Genomic DNA, 20336 nt, shown 5'->3' with positions numbered 1-20336 from the left:
GATCATAATCAAGCACTTTGAAGTACTTTTATTGGCTGCCAGTGTCATCTCCAGTATTTATCTTGTCTACACTCCAGTGTTTCCAAATGCAGTAAATCTGAGACTTCAGCCTGGTAACAGTCCCATCTCTTTATGATTTCACTGACTAGGAATTCAGATGTACACTTCTCCCATCTGTCATATCTTAAGAGCTTTTACCACATTGTAAATTGTGCAAGACTAGATGCATTCTGTCTCAGGAATATGATTCTTAGCCTGGTCTGATTCTGAAAATTCCCTTCCTTCCTCCAGTGTCTCATTTGCCATGCTTGTGGAGAAGCCAGCCCATGGAGTTCTGGGATTAATTTGCATTCACCTGATCATTGTGGTGTATAAATTCTGTAAGATTTTAGTGCATCATTTTGATCAGAGGAGTTTTTAATTCCTTTAAAAAATGTACTCTGCTTGTGTCTCATATATCTATTCCCAAGAGTCCTGTGTGCGTCAGGATGAACCTATGTGCTCACTAGCATCCAAATTTTTTGTCATTTTAATATATAAATATATAAATATATCCTACAGGGAGAAAGCAAAAAGCTTAAAATGTAAATACAGACCAACTGGTTAAAGGTTTTTTCCTTTAAAATTATCATTTTCATTGTGCAAAGTATGCTTTTATTGGAAAGGTTTTGCTTTCAGAAACAACAGTTTGAAAACTGAAGTTTGGCTGTGATCAGAGCTGTAATTTACTTATGTCACCATCTTCTTCTGTCTCCTTGAGGCAGTTTCTCACATCCATCACAATGGCCTGATGTCCCAAGGATCAGTTGCCAAAAAAAAAGATCTAGTTACAACAAAGATCTAGTTACAGCTAGAAAAGGAATGGTGCATATAGGAAATCTGGTAAAGGAGCAAAGTCATAATGTACCTGAATAAAAACTCAACATGAAACACCCCAGGCATTCCCAAATTAAAGTGTTCAGAGTTGCGGACTGAACGAAGTGACCTTTGCAGTCTAGTTACACAAATACTGAAATGGATAATTACCATATAAACAGTCTTTATCTTCTGTCAGGATTTTCTCTGGCTGGGAAAACACCCTTGTCTTCAGTGATAAGACAGAAAGGGAAGCAGGATGGCTTCTAAGTAGGAAACCAAAGTACAGAAGTGTTTTCTGTGTGTTTACTGACCACTTTGACAGCATGCCTTCTTTAAACAGCATGCGCTAAGAGCAGAAATAAGCCATGTGGAAAGAAAAATAACTGGAGTTTTATGTCTAAATCAGTTGTATTTCCTTCAGTTGCTCACCCTGTTGATCCCAAGTAGCATATGTTTGCTCACAAGGCTAAACCACACAGTTGTGTACTGTAGATGGAAACACCAAGGTAAATAACCACTGAGTTTTATATGCACTTATTTATCACGTAAAAAATCTCTAGTGCTGTTACTAGATAATAATAACAGATTCCGGTCTCTACCTGCTTTGTTTTATTTTAAACAAAAATAATTCACTGACAAAATATGTTTGAAGGGATAACTGAGCTACCATTATTGTTAGGGATAGATATGCTTCTAATACAAAATTACTTATAAAAATGAAAGAAGAAGCTAAAAAAACCCCCTACTGTGATGCTGCAAACTGAAGTGAAAATACATTCTTAACATGGACAACAAAAATGCTCTCTCTAAAAACATGTAAGTTTTGATATTTTTCGTGGGAAGTCTGTTTTTCATCTTGTGTTTTTTCCTGCATCACTGTGATTGCTTCACACCTCCTAAGTAATGCATACAGACTTTCACAAGTATTCAGAGTACTTCAAGTTCAGAACATACATGTTTTCTGCCTAAAAACTTTTCAGTAAATTAGTAAAACCTGACTGAAGCCATCTGGCATATCTCTCTCTGCATTCATACTATGGTTTCTTGCCACTGGAGAAGAAAACTCAGTTTAAACTTCCAAAGAAGTTTGTAGGTCTTTCCTTATTTTTCATTGCATGATAACAGCATAATCATTAGTAGAAAATGTGGGAGCAGAAGGGATGTTTTGGTTTGGTTTTTCACATGCTGAGGCATCTCTCTTTTCTAAAACCAGTTTGCAGGAATACATATGTAGACACAATGACAGAAAATGTAATGCATTGTAAAGCCTCCCAAAACCAGCCTGGTTTTACACATATTGAAGTTCACATGCCAGACAGACTTAAAAACAATCCCTGCAGAGCCTTGCTTCCTGGGCAGTTTAGATAAAAAGCCTGTTCCTGTGTTGGTGATCCATTGGATTGGTGTGGGCACAGCATAGAAATGTCTGTAGGCAATGACACATCCATCAGGACGTGACTGACAGCCTGAAGTGCCACCCTGCTCCCTGAGCCTGCAGATGCTCCTCCACCTGCAGCTGGAGGGGCTGTGGGGGCCTGCAGGGCACAGGCAGGGCAGGGCTCAGCTCACATCTCTGATTCAGACACCACGTGCCTCAGCCCTTCTGCTGCCAGCACGCAGATGGGGCAGCTTCAATCTCTACATATGTTCAATTTGACCAGTAGCCAAAGTGTGCTTATTATTTTTTGACCTGTGGAAGGGGAGTGGATATTCCTTATTTTATGTATTGCAGGATATAGGCAATGAACATCCAAGGTTTTATGAATTACATCCAGACTAAACGTGCTATGCAAACTTTATGAAGTAATAAATTTCTCCACATGAGTTTTCCCATCCATTTCCATCTTTACTGAATTAAATGATTGCTATTTTGATAGTGATGATACTTAAGACAGTGCTTGAGTTCCTAAAGCAAGAAATCCATGTTACAGAATAAAGCTCATACTTTAAAGAAATTAATGTCTCAGCCACTCTGAGCCTTATGAAAAAAGATCAATCCAGTGGTGTGTGAATTTCAGCACCTACTTCGTGTGGTTACAAAAATCCACAGGCAATGCAGATGTCTCTTGGATAATCCACTCACAGATGGACTAATATTTCAGCTTACCCCATTTTTGGTGTCACTAACTCCCTGTAGATATTCCAGTAAGTTTCATTGCAGTGCTTCCCAGCACAGGATCTTTTCTTCCTTTGCTGTTGCAGCAGGCCTGATGTCTTGAAGGGTCTTTGCTCCTGCATTTCTCTTCACTCAGTGCATATCCTGCAGCCTTTGCTCATCTTCAGGCCCAGTACAAGGATAACAAATGGTGCTGAGAGGACTCTTCCATTCCTGACCATCCCAGAGCAGTTTGTCCTCTGATGAGTCTGCCCCAGGCCAAAGACACAAAATCTGTCCCCCCACAGAGAGTCAGCCAAATGCATGTACCTGTTGATAAGAAATTCCCACTGCCTGGCAGATTCCCTTCTGGAGGACTGGCTGGCTGTCCTAAAAGCAGCTGTGCAGGGTTTTGGGAACTGCCTGACCGTGGGGGTGGCACCCAGTGCCTCAGCCTCCAAATGAACTGAAGAATTCCTGGGAGTGTTGTCCATAGGATCTTGTGGGAGTACTCTGCATTTTAGGTTTAATTGTGTATTTCATTCCTCTGGCTTCAGGCATGGTCAGTACTTCCTAGCTGGTGATAAACTGTTGCTCCCTCACAAAAAGTACGTGCAGGTGGATTCAGTGATGAACGACTGCAGTGAGTCTGAGATACAGCAGAGGTGCCACAGGTGGCACAGATCCACTGCAAGACGCAAGCAGTTTCTCCATGCACGTGCAGCAGATCCATTGAGAAGACTCCAGGCTGCTTACCACCATGCATACACACAGAGAGATGAAAACACAAAAGAAAAAAAAAAAAAAGAAAAAAAAAAAAAACAAACCAAACAAACAAACAAAATCGCTAAGGCTCTTCATCTAGCCACTAAGTACCAAAACAGGCAGCATCCCTGCTCTGTTTTTACATTCATTTTCTGCTCCTGTTGATTATACAAAAGAGCAGCTGTACTGGATCACAACATTGGCTCATCTGGCTTCACATCCTGTCTGGCAATAGCCAAAAAGTGAAGATTATAGCTGAGTGAGAGAAGAGAAGAAGTTTACAAGATATGTTTCCTGAGTACTCAACAGACAATTTGTACTTTGGGGGGGACATTATTGCCCAGTAGAGATTAACAATGTATTACTAAATACATGTAAAAATCTACAGCATCCCTTGGCAAGGAATTCCAAAGCTTAATTTCACATTTTATTAAGAATCACATCCTTTTGACTTCACTTGCCATGTCCAGCTTTTGTGCTGCAAGAAGAAAGAATCACACGTTGTGTTCTTTGTGTCATTCCTGATTCAACCTTTCATTGCATCCTCCTTTGCAAAACCCACTTATTTTCCTGAGTTAGCTGCGTGCAAGCCATTCCACAACTTTAATTTACTAATTACTGTAGATATTCCCTGTTCTAACATACAGTTTTTGAGATGACAAACCAAAATGACAAGCAATATTCAAAATGCGTTTCAAATGTGCACATATGCTGTCTCAGTATGAAGGTCTGATGGCCTTTCTTTTCCTTTGTAATCCCTAACATTTAATTTAATCTTTTTTTTTATTGCATTGGAGCACAAAGCTGGCATTTTCATAGATCTATTTATTAGAACTCAAAACTCTTGTTCCTGGGTGGAAATGGTCAGCTCAGAGCTCATTTTGCTTATGAAATTAGGGGTTCTTTTCCTGTGTGCATTATTCTCCTCTGAATTCCATCTGCCATTTTATTATCCAGTCAGCTGATCTCATGAAGCCCACCACATTTCTCCATAGTCCTCCCTTTTTACTACCCTGATTAAATTTAGCAGACTTTCTTAGCTCAGCAAATCATTCATGAGCATCTCAAACAGGACAGGATAAGCAAAATGTACAGCGAAAGGGTCTTGGTGGACTTGGTCCACTGTAAACAAAAAGCATATGTAGAATATGGACATATTTTTCAGACACTGAGAACAGTGTACATATGATCCTGGAAACAGAATTATGATACCTGATTATTTCAATTATGTATTTATCATAACAACGATGTCTTACAAATTATTATTCTGAACCATAAACCTTCTAGAAATCATTCTTAAACAGGTGAAATTTTCTTAATTATTTAATCAACATGTGTAAGCATTGAAATATGTCAGCTATTGTCTTCCGTGCTAGTTGCAATTACTTTAGAGTGCTAATAAATGTCTCCCTCTCAGCTGTTTTATATTTTGTACTCAGGATGGGGTGCTTACTGAAATGTCAGGTGATTATTATTATTAGTAGTAGTAGTAGTAGCATTGTCATTTTATCAGAATCTGAGACTCCATGCTTGTATTTCTACCTGTTTTAAAAGGAAGCAAACAACATCTTTGAACTTGGCAATGTAGCAGGATTATACCTGATGGGAGGTTCAGATGCAAAAGATTGTATTATGAAGTGTGCAAAACATAATTTAAAATATTTTTCTTGGTGATATGAATCTTTCTAGAGTGGAGTAGGGTTAGAGTGATTGTTATCTTAAAAAACAAAGCCATTAAGGTGGTTTTGTGAGTGTAGATTAAAAGTAACACATTTCACTGGTTGAGGAAAGAGAGCTCAGTGTCTTTGCAGTGTGGGCACTGAGGAGCGATGCTGAGCATGGACCAGACAGGCTGGGATAACAATATTTTTAAGATGTGCCATCTTACAGATTTCAGAAGAAATAGAATTGCTACGTTTCTTCTGCTAAATGGGTCTTAATGCTCCTAACTTTAGGTGTTCCCATGGAATTAGACGCTCAAAGTAACTGAGAGTAGATGGTGTAAATTTAACAGGACCTGACCAGCAAGTGGAGACTGAAACAAACACTGACAAACTCAAAGAGTTTGAAGAGATCTTGTCAGCCAGAGCCAATGAATTAATTATCAAGATAGCCTTTCTTCCTCAAAACTTTATGCATTCAGTTAATGTGGAATTTTTTGGAAGGACATTTCGGGGGAAGATCACCTTGCATAATATAAGCAGTTGCAAGCTCAGACATGATATATCTGACCAACCGTGTCATGAGTAGTTAAGTCAACACTACAAATACTTTCTGATCATGATCCCTAATGAAATACGGAAAATTCTGATTTATTGCAGAGTTAGTATGATAGCTCAGCAAATTCATGATATTGATGCAGGACCATCAAAATGATAACCAGTATACTTTAGGACAAAAAATTGCAAATAGTCCTTTGGTTTCAGTAATTATTTTGCACAAATTTGTTTGCACAGAATTAATCTGTGCAAGGAGATTAGTATTTTTTAGAAGTTATTACAAAGCTGTCTTGTATTATTTATTTTGTTGGTATTTTTAAACTTCCTTTTTGACCAGATTTTACTAACTCTTATTCACTGAACAGTGCAGATAAAGAGCTAGAAGATCTGGAACTGACACATTTGAGTGTGTCAGGACCCTTTCATAGCCATGGGAGGTTAGTGTCCTCTAGATGGCATTCAAGGAATTGCTGCATGTGTGGAGGATTTTTTTTTTCCCCTGTATCAAAGATTTCCTTAGCTGCTGTTTTTTGGTAGGGTTTTTCTTGCCCAGGTTTCACCATATGTTTAAGTACAGAGGGATTTGAGATGATTGTTTGCTGTAGAAATTTTAAGATGAAGGTCACAGAAATGGAGTCTCTGCCAAGCACTGAGACATGGGTCAGAATTAGCAGGTCTTACTGTTTGGTTTTGTTTGTGTGCCAAAAAACTTTAAATCTCCTGTGTGGACATACTGATTTCTCAGACCTTCCAAACTACAGACCCACAACTGAATGACACATCAAAGTATGATATTGGACAAAGAGAATTACTTATAATACCTAAGGAGAATTCAAAGAAGGAAGATTTTTTTTCATGATAAAAATAAAAGAGGCTGAGCAAACTTTTGCTACTGAGATCATTATTTTGTGGGTTTTTCCAATGTAACAATATTTCAGTAGTGCAATACCAATGTCTAACCTTGGTGTTTAACATGAGCTGTCAAACTGAAAGCTCCAATTTTGTGCATGCTCTGATTTCTTCTGTTTTTGACAGTGTTAAGGAGCACAGTGGACACAGAGCATAATTTAACTCTGAATATCATTCTGAAGATCAGGCACTTGAAAGTTAGACCCCAGAGCACTCAGCTGCATGTCACTAATGTACTGTGTGGATATGAACCATTAGTTCTTACAAGCAGCTCCCAGAGCTGCAAGAGCAGGGTGTTTTCTCTCTGTAAAATTTCTGCAGTGCAGAAGACTCTTTGGGGATAGATGAAAGCTTGTTCCAGAAGGAGGCTGTATGTAGCCAGCTTGCCTTTGGACTGAGCTAAACAGAAAGCTTTGTAACCAGATAGTGTATCTGAATTTTAGAAGGCTCATCTAGTCCATTATTTTTTTTCTCTGGCAATAAGAGAAATGGGGTACACTGGTGGAAAAAGATCAGGAAAGTGTCAAATAATGCTTCTCCATATGTGGTCTTCCAGTTTCCAGCAGCATTCAGTAGCATCTTCGTTAATAAGGAATGTTTTCTCTGGTTCTTGCTTCAGTGTCTGTCAACTCCCTAACTTTTTGGACACTGCAGAATTTTTTATGGTCCTTTTTAGAAAACAACCAGTGCAAACTCTGCATGTGTCAGTAAGTCCCCTAGACTTCATTCCTTGGACAAGAAGAGTTTGTGGAGGACAGCAGTGCTCAGCTTTCCTACTCAAACCTTCCTGCTTTTCTTTTTTCCTGTAGGAAGCACATTTGTTGTGCTACTAGAGATAGGAGATGAAAAATAGACCTGGGAAAAAATCTCCAAAGGCAGAGTTCAGCACACAGAATTTTGAAGAACACAAAAACTCATTAAGTGTCAAGAAAAAGAACAGAAATACCTAAGGGGCATAATGGAAGAGTTCTGACAATTCAGAGGCTCTTGCTAGGAGGGCATTCCTTGGATAATTAATTTCTTGGAAAGAAAAGGAAGGCTCCTTAAGGTGAGAGAGGTACTGACCTGGAGATGTGGATACTCAGGTTTCCTTCTCACATGAGTCTTTGTCAGATTGCCTCTCCATGAGCATGGATATGTGTAATAAGTATTAAACCACAAGCTGCAGGGCATGAGCAAACTAGAAGCGAATAATTGAAGAGGCTTTCCTTTTGAAAGGTTATTCCATAATTACCAGCCTTCCACAAACCTCTCTTAGAAATATGTTTTACTGCCTGTCATCTGATCTAATTTCTACACTTCTTTCTTGCTGTTTTAATTTTTATACTAGTCAGAAAGATGAAAACTCTTTAGATCCCAATGGTTTTTCAACTCTGTGGAGTTCTGTCTTTGTGAATAAAAGCAACTCAATCTTCTTGAAAGAGGAAAATACACAAAAAAAGGCACTTATTTTTCAAATGCATTTAATATTACTGTGACATGTTTTCAGAATATGAGTGCTGTAGTCCAGAAAGAGCCACTGGCCTCTTCTGAAGCTCAGGTTTTAGACATAACAGAAGTTAAAGGCCAGCAGCTCATTGCTTTTAGAGTGAATTTGTCCTGATACCTTCAGGTGTCATTGCTTCTATCCATCACCTTGAGAGCCTGCCCTCAGACTGAGAGGTGTATAAACATCCCCAACGAGCTAACTAAAAAAAACACATAAATGATCTTTCACTGCAGAGCATGTGCCTTGATATTTTGTCAACATTTTTTTGGTAGCTTAAACATGCTACTTCATGTAGAAGTATTGTATAGATACACCAAACTAAAAAAAAAAAAAGAAAAGAGTAAAAATTTATTTTTACTCTTGACATATCTAAAATTACTTGACATATCTAAAATTACTCCTGCATTGCTCTAGAGGTCACCTTTAAAGAAGATCCATGACTGACTTTGCAATGAGCTTTGTGCTGATGGCAGTGATGCATGTGTTAAGTACTGTGGCTAAAACATTTGATCTACCAGCACCCAAAGCAGGTTGAGCATCTCATCTCCTGACTACAGAGGGACTCAAGACAACTTGCCAAAACTAATCCCCAATTTTTTAACTTACTTGAGTCAAGTCAGATTCTACCTTACTTGTCTAGAAATTGAACACCTAAGCTACATTTGCCAGCAGCAGTGCTTTTCAGTGATTCGTGTGCATCAAGTACAAACCATCGACTTCCTGGTCTCCTAGAAGTGTTTCTTGTCTGTATGCCAAAGTTTAAAAGGGTCTGCTTTTCTGTGCATAGGTTTCCACATCAAAGATTTAAAAGATACTCGACCCTCAATAAAACAGAGCTAGACTAAACCTTTGGAATATTTTTTTGCATTTATGAAGTACATAATAAGTTACATAATTTTGTTTGTAACATCATTCTGGGAATTAATTTATAAGGGCATATTAATTTAGCATCGCTGTGGTTTCTAGAATGCTTTGTCAAAATCAACACTTTTGGGGAAATTATTTGAAGATGTACATTTGAAGTCAGTATTGGATGTGTCTCCATGCATTACACACATTCACTCAAAATATTGAAGTACAGTAGCTCTGACATTCTCTGCACATGCCAACAAACACGGCTTTTACAGAAGGTTCACAGAAGATGTTCACATAAAATATTTATGATATTCTTGCTAAAAGAAAAACCTCTTTCAGACCTGTAGCATACTGTTTGACAGAAAATGACTTACCATCTGATCTAGCCCCGTATTTGGATATAAACAAGAGCAGGAAAGATTTGCTGAAATGAGTGTACATTTTATGTTTTCCTTTGTTACATCGCGGGACGAGTGGCAATTAATGGAGTGGAAAGATGGCAGATTTCCTAGTGCTTTTTAACCTGCTTATTTCGTTTTCCAACTTCTGAGATCAATTTAGCAGCAGGAAGTTCTGCAGAGCAATTTGGTTGCAGTTGACCCTGGAGGGGTTGTTGCTGAATGAGACTTAGTTACAGCTCTGTTTCCATAATGACACCTCGCTGCAATGAATGACGCCTTCTTAACCTCAAGTTGTATTTCCAATCAATTTGTAGCAATACCTAAGTTACACCAGGAGGCTGAAAACAAAGTTCTCTGGGGAAATGTGTCACCACAGGTTGTCCCCACATCACAGGGCACCTAGCAGCGCTGGGATGATATTTTTACCTTATATAACACACGGGCTGGAACACATCTTTCTTCACGCTGATTAACATCATTATAGTAGCAAACTGAATCTGCTGATAAACTAATTTCTCCTGCATCCTTCTCTTTCAGAACAGCTTTCCTTAAAAAGGAAACCCCATAAGCCACTCTGCCTTCTTTTTTAGAGGACTCCTGCTTGTTAGGAATAGTAGCCCAGGAATGCACACACACCAATTTCAAACATGCCACCAGCCGACAGTCAGCAGCTTGCCACAATGTCTGAGTCAGGAGGAGCATTGAACAGCACAACACAGAACATTTGAGGTTGTAAAAGCAGAAAATCTGCTGGTTAGGGATGTAATGTTCTGTTACTTCTCCCCTAGGTACCACAGCAGGGTTTATAATCATCACAAGGAGTGACAGGAAGGGAATGGACTTGCCTGGAGTGGCCTCTTGCACCCTTCCCTGGTTTTTGATCCAGAACATGCCCAGAAGAAGCCAGTGAAGAAAAGTGCCTTTTTTTCCCAGTTACCACATTTTTACTGTGCCATTCAGCCACAGAAGTTGTTGCCACCTGTTGTGACATGATGTACCAGTCCCACACAACCTCAGTTTTGCCTTCTGCCAAACAAGCTCTGGCTTTTAGGGAGCTGTTCCCTCAGCAATCCCCGTGACCTGTTAGGTCTCTCATTGCCTCCTGCTGCTCCAGCCCTAAAAGGCAGTGGAAAGGAGCCAAGAAACTGTTTATTCTGATGCAAATCCCTTTTGTTGCCAGAGGCCTGTTGATTTGACATTATTTCTGTTTATGTGGCAGGCAACTTGGTGTAGTTTTGCATAATTTTTATTGTTTGCATCTGATTCCTGGACTCACACCCTCCCTCTGTGTTTTCTTGAACTGAATTTATTCCTCTTGGTTTGGACATACAGAGCATGTAAAGTAACTCCTTAAAACATACATTTAGGTAAAGCATTTGTATGATTTTTTGATACTATTAAAAAAATACTATTAAAAAAATAGTATATAAATAGTATAAAATAATAGTATTAAAATATTTTTTAATACTATTAAAAAAAACCAACAACTTATAACTAAGATATTTTTAGTCATTCATTGTGCTATAAATTGTGTCAAATACCTCACAATACTTTTTACCTTTGAGATTTTGCACATACAGGTCATCAGAGAGAGCAAAACAGCCACACAGTCTGGCTGACAGCTGAGAAGGCTTTATTTTGTACTGTTGTTTTAAGTATCTTCTGCTAAAATCCACTTTGAAGTATCAGGAGCTGATTAGGTCCTGTGAGAAGTAAAGATTTAGGAATGCCTGTGTCTGAAGCTCGAAAAATGGAGAATGGCACCATGTTCTGGAAGTGAAAGAAAATCTGTAGTGTTGCAAAACTGTGTGGATGAATAATTCCTGTCTCTCTACATAAGATCAACAATAGATGAAAGAGAAATTAGGCAGCAAGGAAGAAAGAATTGCATTATGGATCACAAAAAAAAAAAGCCATGTTGAATCTACATTTACCCTGGAGGAAATCTGGGGGTTGTGTCTATCAGGACCTTTAGCCCACAACACTCTAAGCAGAATCCAGTTTTTGACAAGGATATTTGGTTCACTTGGCTTCCATCCACCCTTTCTGAGCAAGCAAAGGAGATCTGCAAGGGGAAAGACTTTTAAGATGGAGGGAGAGATGATAATTATAACTTGCTGGAGGCCTGTTTTCAGTAAATGAAGTGCTTCAAAAGAAGCACACCGCTCTGCTGTCTTTTGAGTGCAAACCTTTAGGGAACTAGTGTAAGAAAATGAAATAAAAATACTTTTTTAAACCCCAAACTTGTTAATTTGCAAGCTGTAGTGCTTTGTCAGGGAAACACCATACTCAACTTTGAACTCCAAGGTTAGTGCCACTAATAGTATCCCCTCCAAGCACTGTAACTGTGAATTACTACTGAAATGATTAGGAAGATAAGAGACTCTATTATGGGAAGAATCAAATATCTTATCTAGTCACTGTACTAATTGAAAGCAAGGTTGAGTGGTAAGCAAACAAATTCTTGCTGAATTCAGTATAAACCTGAGGATGTTTCATCCACGTGAACATCTTTACTATACAGAGGTGGGGTTTTTTTTAATAAAAGTTTAATTTCTGTTCATATTTCTGTGGTTTGTTTCCCATGTCAGCTTATGCTTAGGTTTTAGTCTTTTATATTCATACACTCGCACTTCTAACAAAAAAGTGCTCACGTATTGCAAATAAAGGAACTTATTGACATTCACATTGTATGTTAAGATAGCTCAGTCAAAAGATTAAAGAAAATCTCTGGAGCACAACCAGAAAAGAATATAGACAGAGGTCTCCTGGATCCCTATCACATCCCTTGTTCATAAGATACTCTTTCTTCCCTTATCCTACAAAGATAGCAACAGAAAGATGAACAAACAAACACAAAAGAAAGAAAGGATGAACTGCATCTCTGCTGGAGGATTAATAACCATTCTGCCGGAGTGAAGACTGCTCTGGATGATAGACAGCACAACTGCATCCTTCAGATGACTGATCTTATGCTTCAACATGGCATTAGTAATGCAGGATCAAGGCTTCAGGCCTCTTAACTGCCCTGGAAAATCCTTGGCAAATAGCTCAAATGGGTAAAACACTGGAGGCACTATCATTGATCAGGAAATGTTGTTTTATTGCTTCCAGTTCTGTTACTGGAGTAAAATGTCTTCTCCTAGAGAGCATCTTTGTACTGCTTATTGCCTTTCTAGTAATCTTCCTAGAATCAGGAGTAAAAGCAATATTTTTCTTACTGTGCCTTGAAATAACATCTTTTTTTCCTTTTTTTTTTCCAAAGGTGGAATTGTGAATGAAATCTCAGTGCTCTTTTTATTGATATTTATAATATGAAATCATATTCAGTGTCCAATAGTATAGGAATTGTAATATAGTTACAGAGCATAGGCTGGTGAAACACTGTGAAATTATAATATCATTTTCTGGCATAGGAAAAGTGCAAAGAGTGTTTTTACCATCTGGAAGAACACTTCAGATTTGGAACTTGATGCTTTTCTATTCTGTTTGGTTCCCTAACATCTTTGTTTAATAGGCTTGGAATTATTAGATAACTGTAACTTCTATAGGGTTAAGCATAGGTTACTGTTGGTTTAATTTGTGCCATTAACCTGTATTTGAAGCTTGAAGAAGCCCTTTCCTTTTCATGACCAAGAAAACAGGTTTCTTTTGTTTTCTGACCCAACTCAGTCAATGTCCATTACTCATTGCACCACTGATATTTCTTCCACCCTCAACTGTCTGTTCTTCTCTTACTGAAAGAACTTGTTCCCCAAGAGGAGGAATGCAGGCTCCTTGCAGGATGCTAAAGCAGGTTTCCTCCTCTGTAGGGGAACCTACAGGCATTAATGAGTTTTGAAAGAGAAGCAAGGGCTTTGAGTAGAGTTTAGTGAGTATTTTCTCATAAGTGCCGTTGAGAAGTGACTGAGATACGAGAGGAGCAAGAGGCAGGGAGAGAGGTGGATTTCCTCCTCTGAAGGGAAACCCCTGCTCAGAAAACATGTGACAAAGCCCTATATTTTGGTGAGTGTGATCTCTCTTGTACCTTGAAGCAGGCAGGGGTCTCAGGGAAAGAATAACATTTAATTATGCAATTTGCATTATTGTTGGTAATGGCAGAGGTATAGAAACAACAAACTGAATTAAACTCGTGATCCCAAAGGGCATTATTTTACATATTGAGACCCCAATATTTTTACATACTGAGACCCACAGTCTTCTCATGAGGATGGTGTCCAAAAGAATGAAGTTGCTCCCAACAGCATCCATACAGTTCAGATCCTATTTCCACTCTCTCCTCTCCAAATTTGTATCTGCTGGCACTTCATCGGCTTTGGGCAAAATTCAGATACAATTCAGGGGGAAGGAAGGAGGAGGACAAAACTGGTGCAGCTGTTCTTATTTGATGGTAGAATTTTTTTTTTAAAACAAAGTGACTGAAGGGAGAGGTCTTTGAGCTGTCATGATTTCTCTTCACCAAAGAAATAAGATTTGAATTGAGATATGAAGGGGTGAAAGATTCCATGTATAAACAGGTACCAGGTGAGCTTTGGTCATCAGCTGTCATAGGGTCTGAAGCTTCCTCACCATGAATGGGCATCCTATAAAAGCTGTTCAGTCCTGGAAACAGGAGGCATTTCTTTGCCTACTTTCTTGTGGAACAAGAAATAGCACAATCAGAAACTGCACTAAAGGGAAAAAAAAGCTTCAGCAACCCTATAGATCACCTATTAAAATCAGACAGTTATGGATAATGGAAGTCAGCTTCAGATAAAGAAATTATCTAGGGAAAAGACACTTAGATCCAGTCATTGTTTAAAATACACATTTTCCTGTATGTATTGCATGAGAAAAAAAGGAATCTGAAAAAGAGAAGCCAAAAGAGTTTAGGATAAAATCAGCACTTCCAAAAAGAATGCACTTCCATTATTCAATAAAAATTTGAAAAGACCAAGAAGCTTATGGGACTAGATTAAATGAGGAGCTTACCACATTGTAGATGACTCATTGTAATTCAAGAAATTTATAACAGTGCAGAAGAAAACAGATGGTGCAAAGAATCCTCTGTACAAAACACAGATCAGTGCTGAGCTCAAGAGCCAGAAACCACCCTTCAGCCTAGGACCAATGGCAAGAAAATGCTGCCCTTAAAGTGATTAAAACCCATGCTGCTCTTCTAAGCATTTCTTTTTTCAAATGGTTTAATTGGTAACCATATTAGAGTTCTCCTGCAGCTACTGGATTTGAAACAACTAATTAACAGAACTTCCCATTGATTCATCATAGGGACATTAGAGCAGCCTTTAGGAATGGGAAAATAGAATGTACCTATCTTACAGTCTTCTGGTTAAAAAGAGCTTTAACAATAAGTGGATAGGAGTCCTGGAAACAGGAGGCATTTCTTTGCCTACTTTCTTGTGAAAGAAGAAATAGCACAATTAGAAAATGCAGTGAAAGAAAAAAGCTTCAGCAGCCCTACAGATCACCTATTTTGAAATCAGACACTTATGGATGATGGAAGTCAGCCTCAGATAAAGAAATTATCTAGGGAAAAGACACTTAGATCCAGTCATTGTTTAAAATACACATTTTCCTGTATGTATTGCATGAGAAAAAAAGGAATCTGAAAAAGAGAATCCAAAAGAGTTTAGAATAAAATCAGCACTTCCAAAAAGAATGCACTTCCATTATTCAATAAAAATTTGAAAAGACCAAGAAGCTTATGGGACTAGATTAAATGAGGAGCTCACCACATTGTAGATGACTCATTGTAATTCAAGAAATTTACAACAGTGTAGAAGAAAACAGATGGTGCAAAGAATCCTCTGTACAAAACACAGATCAGTGCTGAGCTCAAGAGCCAGAAACCACCCTTCAGCCTAGGACCAATGGCAAGAAAATGCTGCCCTTAAAGTGATTAAAACCCATGCTGCTCTTCTAAGCATTTCTTTTTTCAAATGGTTTAATTGGTAACCATATTAGAGTTCTCCTGCAGCTACTGGATTTGAAACAACTAATTAACAGAACTTCCCATTGATTCATCATAGGGACATTAGAGCAGCCTTTAGGAATGGGAAAATAGAATGTACCTATCTTACAGTCTTCTGGTTAAAAAGAGCTTTAACAATAAGTGGATAGGATCTCTAAGGTCTAATTGACTTCTGCTCTGGTGAGCAACAGTTGTAAGGAGCAGAAATTTCTCCACAGACATGAGTGCTGTTTAGTAGCACTTCACAAGAAAAGAAATAGAAACTCAGCTAGCTGTGCTTTTAATTACTTGGTTTTATTTGTCTGTTTCTTCCTGCAATAATTTTCTGACTGGAATCCTGTCTGCCAAAAACAGGAGCATCCTTCTGCACATACAGGAAATGGTCAATGGTGATTCTTCTGGGCCTTTCTGTTAAAAAGTACACTCTTTTTTTCTTTTCTTTTTTTTTTTTTTTTCCTTGATAAAAACACAAATTCACTTCTCATATTCACAGCTTTAGGTGCACATCTCTGCATTTGGATTTAGAGTATTCAGTGCTGGCACAGTGCCACAGGTGTGATGTGAGCCTTGCTGTATGGGCTTGTTGGTTTCAAGTGCAGGTCAAGCACAGGTGGTTTAGGGGAGATCTAAAGTCATTCTGTTCTGTTAATTTCAGACTGAGTTCTTTCCCAGGAAGGCAACGGGGTTATTTCATATACTAAAGTTTTGAGAGGATCTTCACACGACTGTGCTTTTGAACTGCACTTCATCAAATGGAAGAATTATTCTGTTGAACTCAGGCTGAAAACATGCATCAATTGCTGTATAAATTTGGAAGTTAGAACACAAAGAAAAATCCCCGTCATGCAGTACATACGAAAAGCTTGTAAAGTTGAGGCTACAATTTGAAGACGTGTTATATCAGCAGTGTATATTTTATAAGCCTAAAAGAGCCAAGAATATAATTTTGTCTACAGCTTAACCTGGTGTTTTCTGTCATCAGTCTTAATAATTTTGCTTGGGGTTGGGTTGCCTGAGCAGTGAGCTCCCAGGTGCTGAGGGATGAAGCTGCAGTGTGCTGGGAAGGTGGCCCAGCAGATGCTCATCACCTCTAAGCAGGCACACAGGGGTACCAGATGTATCTGACAGGTTGCTGTAGCTCACTCAGACCCACCTGTAAATCATAGCTCAATGCCAGTGAATGACTCAGAGTAACAAATAGTAAAACAATTTGTGTGAGCAGTGCCTTCCTAGGCCCTTGATCTCTGTTTAGCAATTACAAATCCATGTTTGCTAGCTCCTGCTTTCCTTCAAACAGACATGGCTTTGTATCTTGCTTGGAGAAGTTGATTGGACCCCAGAGAAATATTATGAGAGCTCAACTTTACCCTCAGTTTCAAGAACAAAAATTTCATTTTACCTAAGGAAGTAGCTGTGCCTACCCAGGGATAACACTTTGGTTCAAATCCTGTGAATGCTTTTTATTTATTAATTTGTGTTTTATTCTGTTCAGTTATTTACATTATGCTGTTTAAGGGCTTTCTGAAAACCAGGTTAATCCTTTATTCTGCATGGCAGGATTTTTTATTTTTTTGCTCTGACACCCTTGCATCAATCCTGTGGTTAAAGTGGCAAAGGTGTAGAAGTTTCCTGTGTCAGCCCTTACACTTTGGTAGGGTTTTTTTTCTGGTGTTAGTTGTTGAGTTGGGGATTTTTTCACATCAGAGAGGACAAAATTACTATCCCAGAAAATAATTACTCAAAGGTAAGACTGGATGGAAGTTAATTTTCTCTCTCAGATAAATGCATTATCACAGAGAAAAATGTGCACGTCTCTGTGTAGAGTTTCCCTTTTTTCAAAGAGAAACACACAGTTTTGTTTTCTTCAGTGTTTGTTTGCATTCTAGAATTTATTGTTTTCATTTCTTAAATCTCCTGAAATGTTTACAGGAAAGAAAACTAAGGCGTGAAATTTTGTGACTAGAAACAGATTCTCTTTTCATTTTCTTAGGGAGATTGTTTCGTTCAAAAGATAAAACCAGAAGTCATAAAAATATGTTATTTTTAGGAGACAACTCCATGGAAACTTGGAAGAAGTTAAGTAAGATTCAGAAGAGAGATGAATGGGAGTGGGTGTGTAATAAACTGATACCTTTTAGTGGGAATACAAATAGTGAAATCTGTGAACCACTTTTGGTAGCTGGATTGTTGATCATAGTTGTGTTCAGGACTGTTGAATGATATGACTGGGTTTGCTGTAACATTTGGGAGGGCTGCACATCAATACTATTAAAACACGCATTAGTGTCTGGAGAATATTTTTAGATGCTTGACCAGATTAATAAAGTAAGCAAAGATTGTTTTCTAGAACACAGTCTTTGCACCATTTAAAATCATTGCGTAGATAACAGGGCACCTTCTTTTCCAAAAAGGCAGAAAAACTGGTTCTTAAAATTGGTTAACCCCAGAGTGAGATAATTTGGCTGCTGGGTGCATCCATGCATGTTGGGCCCCTTCCAGAAGCTGCTTTTTCCCCCCAGTTTGCCCATACCCCAATCCCTTCCAGGAGCTCCTGAAGGATCTGGCTCTTGGTGCACACAGACACCTCACAAAGGGCTTGCCAGGAAAGGGATTCATTGCATCTGTTTTGAGCTGTGTCACTTTATTTTACCCCAGAGAGTAAACTGAATGTACGTCCTAAACGCTTGAATCATAACATTTAATGAAGATTAACCTGCCTGCAGAATTTGCTGCCTCTGCAATGTGGCTCTGCTCTGGGCACGGTGTCCCTGGAGCCAGCAGCGCTGCCTGGCTGGGGCAGAGCCCACCCAGCCCAGTTTCTTTCTGTATTTTTGCACACAGCCATTTTCCAGAAGCTGCTGTGCGCTTCAGCAGAGGAGTTACCAGCGTGTGCTTGAGACATTAATTCCAGGTTATATGGTTTCCCTGAGAATTGCCATCTGTCATGCTTTTCTGGCTGGAGGTCACTCCAAGTTGCCTCGGGTTGGTATCCTCAGACAGGAGGTTGGAAGGATAAACCGTGTGCTTCGTCTTTAACCCTTAGTTATCCTTTTCCCTTTCAGCACCCACCTTGATAGGTATGGTAAGGAAGGACTGGGCTTCCCAAAACAGCATTGCCCTCTCCTGGCAAGAGCCGGACTTTCCCCATGGAGCAATTCTGGACTACGAGATCAAGTACTATGAGAAAGTAGGTCTCACTTACAGCATCACCCACACTCAGATCCTAAAAAGCAATGTGTTTTGTATTCTTAATAGTATTTTTAAAAAAACTTTTCACTTGACGCCACATACAATGCTGTGTATGCCAGACTTTTTATTTTGTGCTGTTTTTTTGTTGTTTTGCTTCTGATTTGTTAATGACTGTCTTGTTTCACACTAGAGTTGAGTAGAGCAGCAACAGATTGTGCATTTACTTGTCTCATAGTAACTCCATTTACAAACATGGATAAATGGATCACATGCTTCAATACATTTTGATTTATAGACTGTAAAAACTTCACATTAGAGTGACACAACAGAATTTAAAGTGAATGGGAATGTGATTTCAATTTGAGGCAAAAGATGTATTTATTTATTATTGCTAAATAAAGCAATAGTATGTGCTTAAAGGATAGGTGCACTATCATTTTTTAGAGGGTTAGAAAAGGTTACAAGAGAAACTATTGGATTTCTGGTGCTTTGTCAAAATTAGGCAATTTCACACAGAAGAGGGCTACAACAAGCATTACAAGTAAAGGTACAAGGTGCCCACACAGCATGTACTGGAAAAGCATAAATTGAAGCCTCCTTCTCCATAAGCACAAAACATATTTTGTCATTTCCATTTGCTACTGGGCCTGGTACCAGTAAAAAAATTCGTGCTGACCAGTGCCTTCAATCCTGAAGACATAGATGGGAAATTTTTGGTGTCTGTACCTTAAACAGTTCCCTGCTAAGTCAGTTCTTGCTGTTTCCCTGCCCCCATCTGAAGTCACAGTGGAACTGATGTGTATGAAGATCACAAAGAACAGAAATACAAACCAAGTCATGGAAGAAAGTATTAGGGATATTAGGCTCTGTAAATATCTGAGAATTTTATTCCTTGACTGCACTTCACTGTTGAGATTATGCAGCTTTAATGATGCAGAAGAAAGGGTAAACTGGGAAAAAAACTCTGAACAATTTAAATAGGACAGCTAGAAGGAGAAGACAGATTGCTTAGAATATTTGGTGAGCCAAAGCAAGGAACCCTCTTTTCCTACTCTAATGGAAGTCCTTCAGGTTCTGATCCATTGTCATATTATGTCCCTATTATGACTTGAATTTCTTTTCTTTGTTGATATTAAAGAGGTGAATTAAACAAGACAAATTGTGAGATTTTATTCAGTCGAATAGGAATAGTTCCGAAGATCTGTAGCTGTTCGTATGGATGTTAAATTATAAATCTTAGATATATATTTAATAGAATCATTTCTCAATGGATTATGTGCCAAGAGCAGTCAGTGCTGAGTGACAAGGCAAATAATTTTTCTTAGGGATCTACTTGTTCCTTAGCCTTGACCATTGTGCAGCAGGACTACACGCACAGGCTTTAAGACCCTTTGCTAGACACAGTTTAAACCACTCTTATCTGTTTTTATGAAAAAAAGAGAACAATTTTCTATGTCCACCTTTTAAAATATATAAGGAACATCTTCTCTCTATAAACTCTTTCCTCTGAGGTCAGGGGAGATAAAATGCATTGCTGGCACCTTCCAGTGCTGTGGCACAGGTGTAATTTGCAAGACCTGTGTTG

General features: G+C 38.6%; 1 protein-coding gene across 3 annotated transcripts in view; it reads left to right on the top strand.

Moving 5' to 3' along the window:
* EPHA6 (EPH receptor A6) overlaps positions 1-20336 on the top strand; it is a 365847-nt gene that overhangs the window by 229508 nt on the left and 116003 nt on the right. For all 3 annotated transcript variants that reach the window (XM_041480224.1, XM_041480226.1, XM_041480225.1), the window contains one exon: positions 18625-18749. In XM_041480224.1, coding sequence (XP_041336158.1) covers positions 18625-18749 — 125 coding nt within the window. The remainder of the gene's footprint in view (positions 1-18624; positions 18750-20336) is intronic.

The sequence above is a fragment of the Pyrgilauda ruficollis genome, unplaced genomic scaffold (genome assembly GCF_017590135.1).
Source record: "Pyrgilauda ruficollis isolate IOZ18807 unplaced genomic scaffold, ASM1759013v1 scaffold50, whole genome shotgun sequence".
Taxonomy (NCBI): domain Eukaryota; kingdom Metazoa; phylum Chordata; class Aves; order Passeriformes; family Passeridae; genus Pyrgilauda; species Pyrgilauda ruficollis.
The sequence above is the reverse complement of the archived record's forward strand: the minus strand, read 5'-3'. Positions and strand labels throughout refer to the sequence as shown.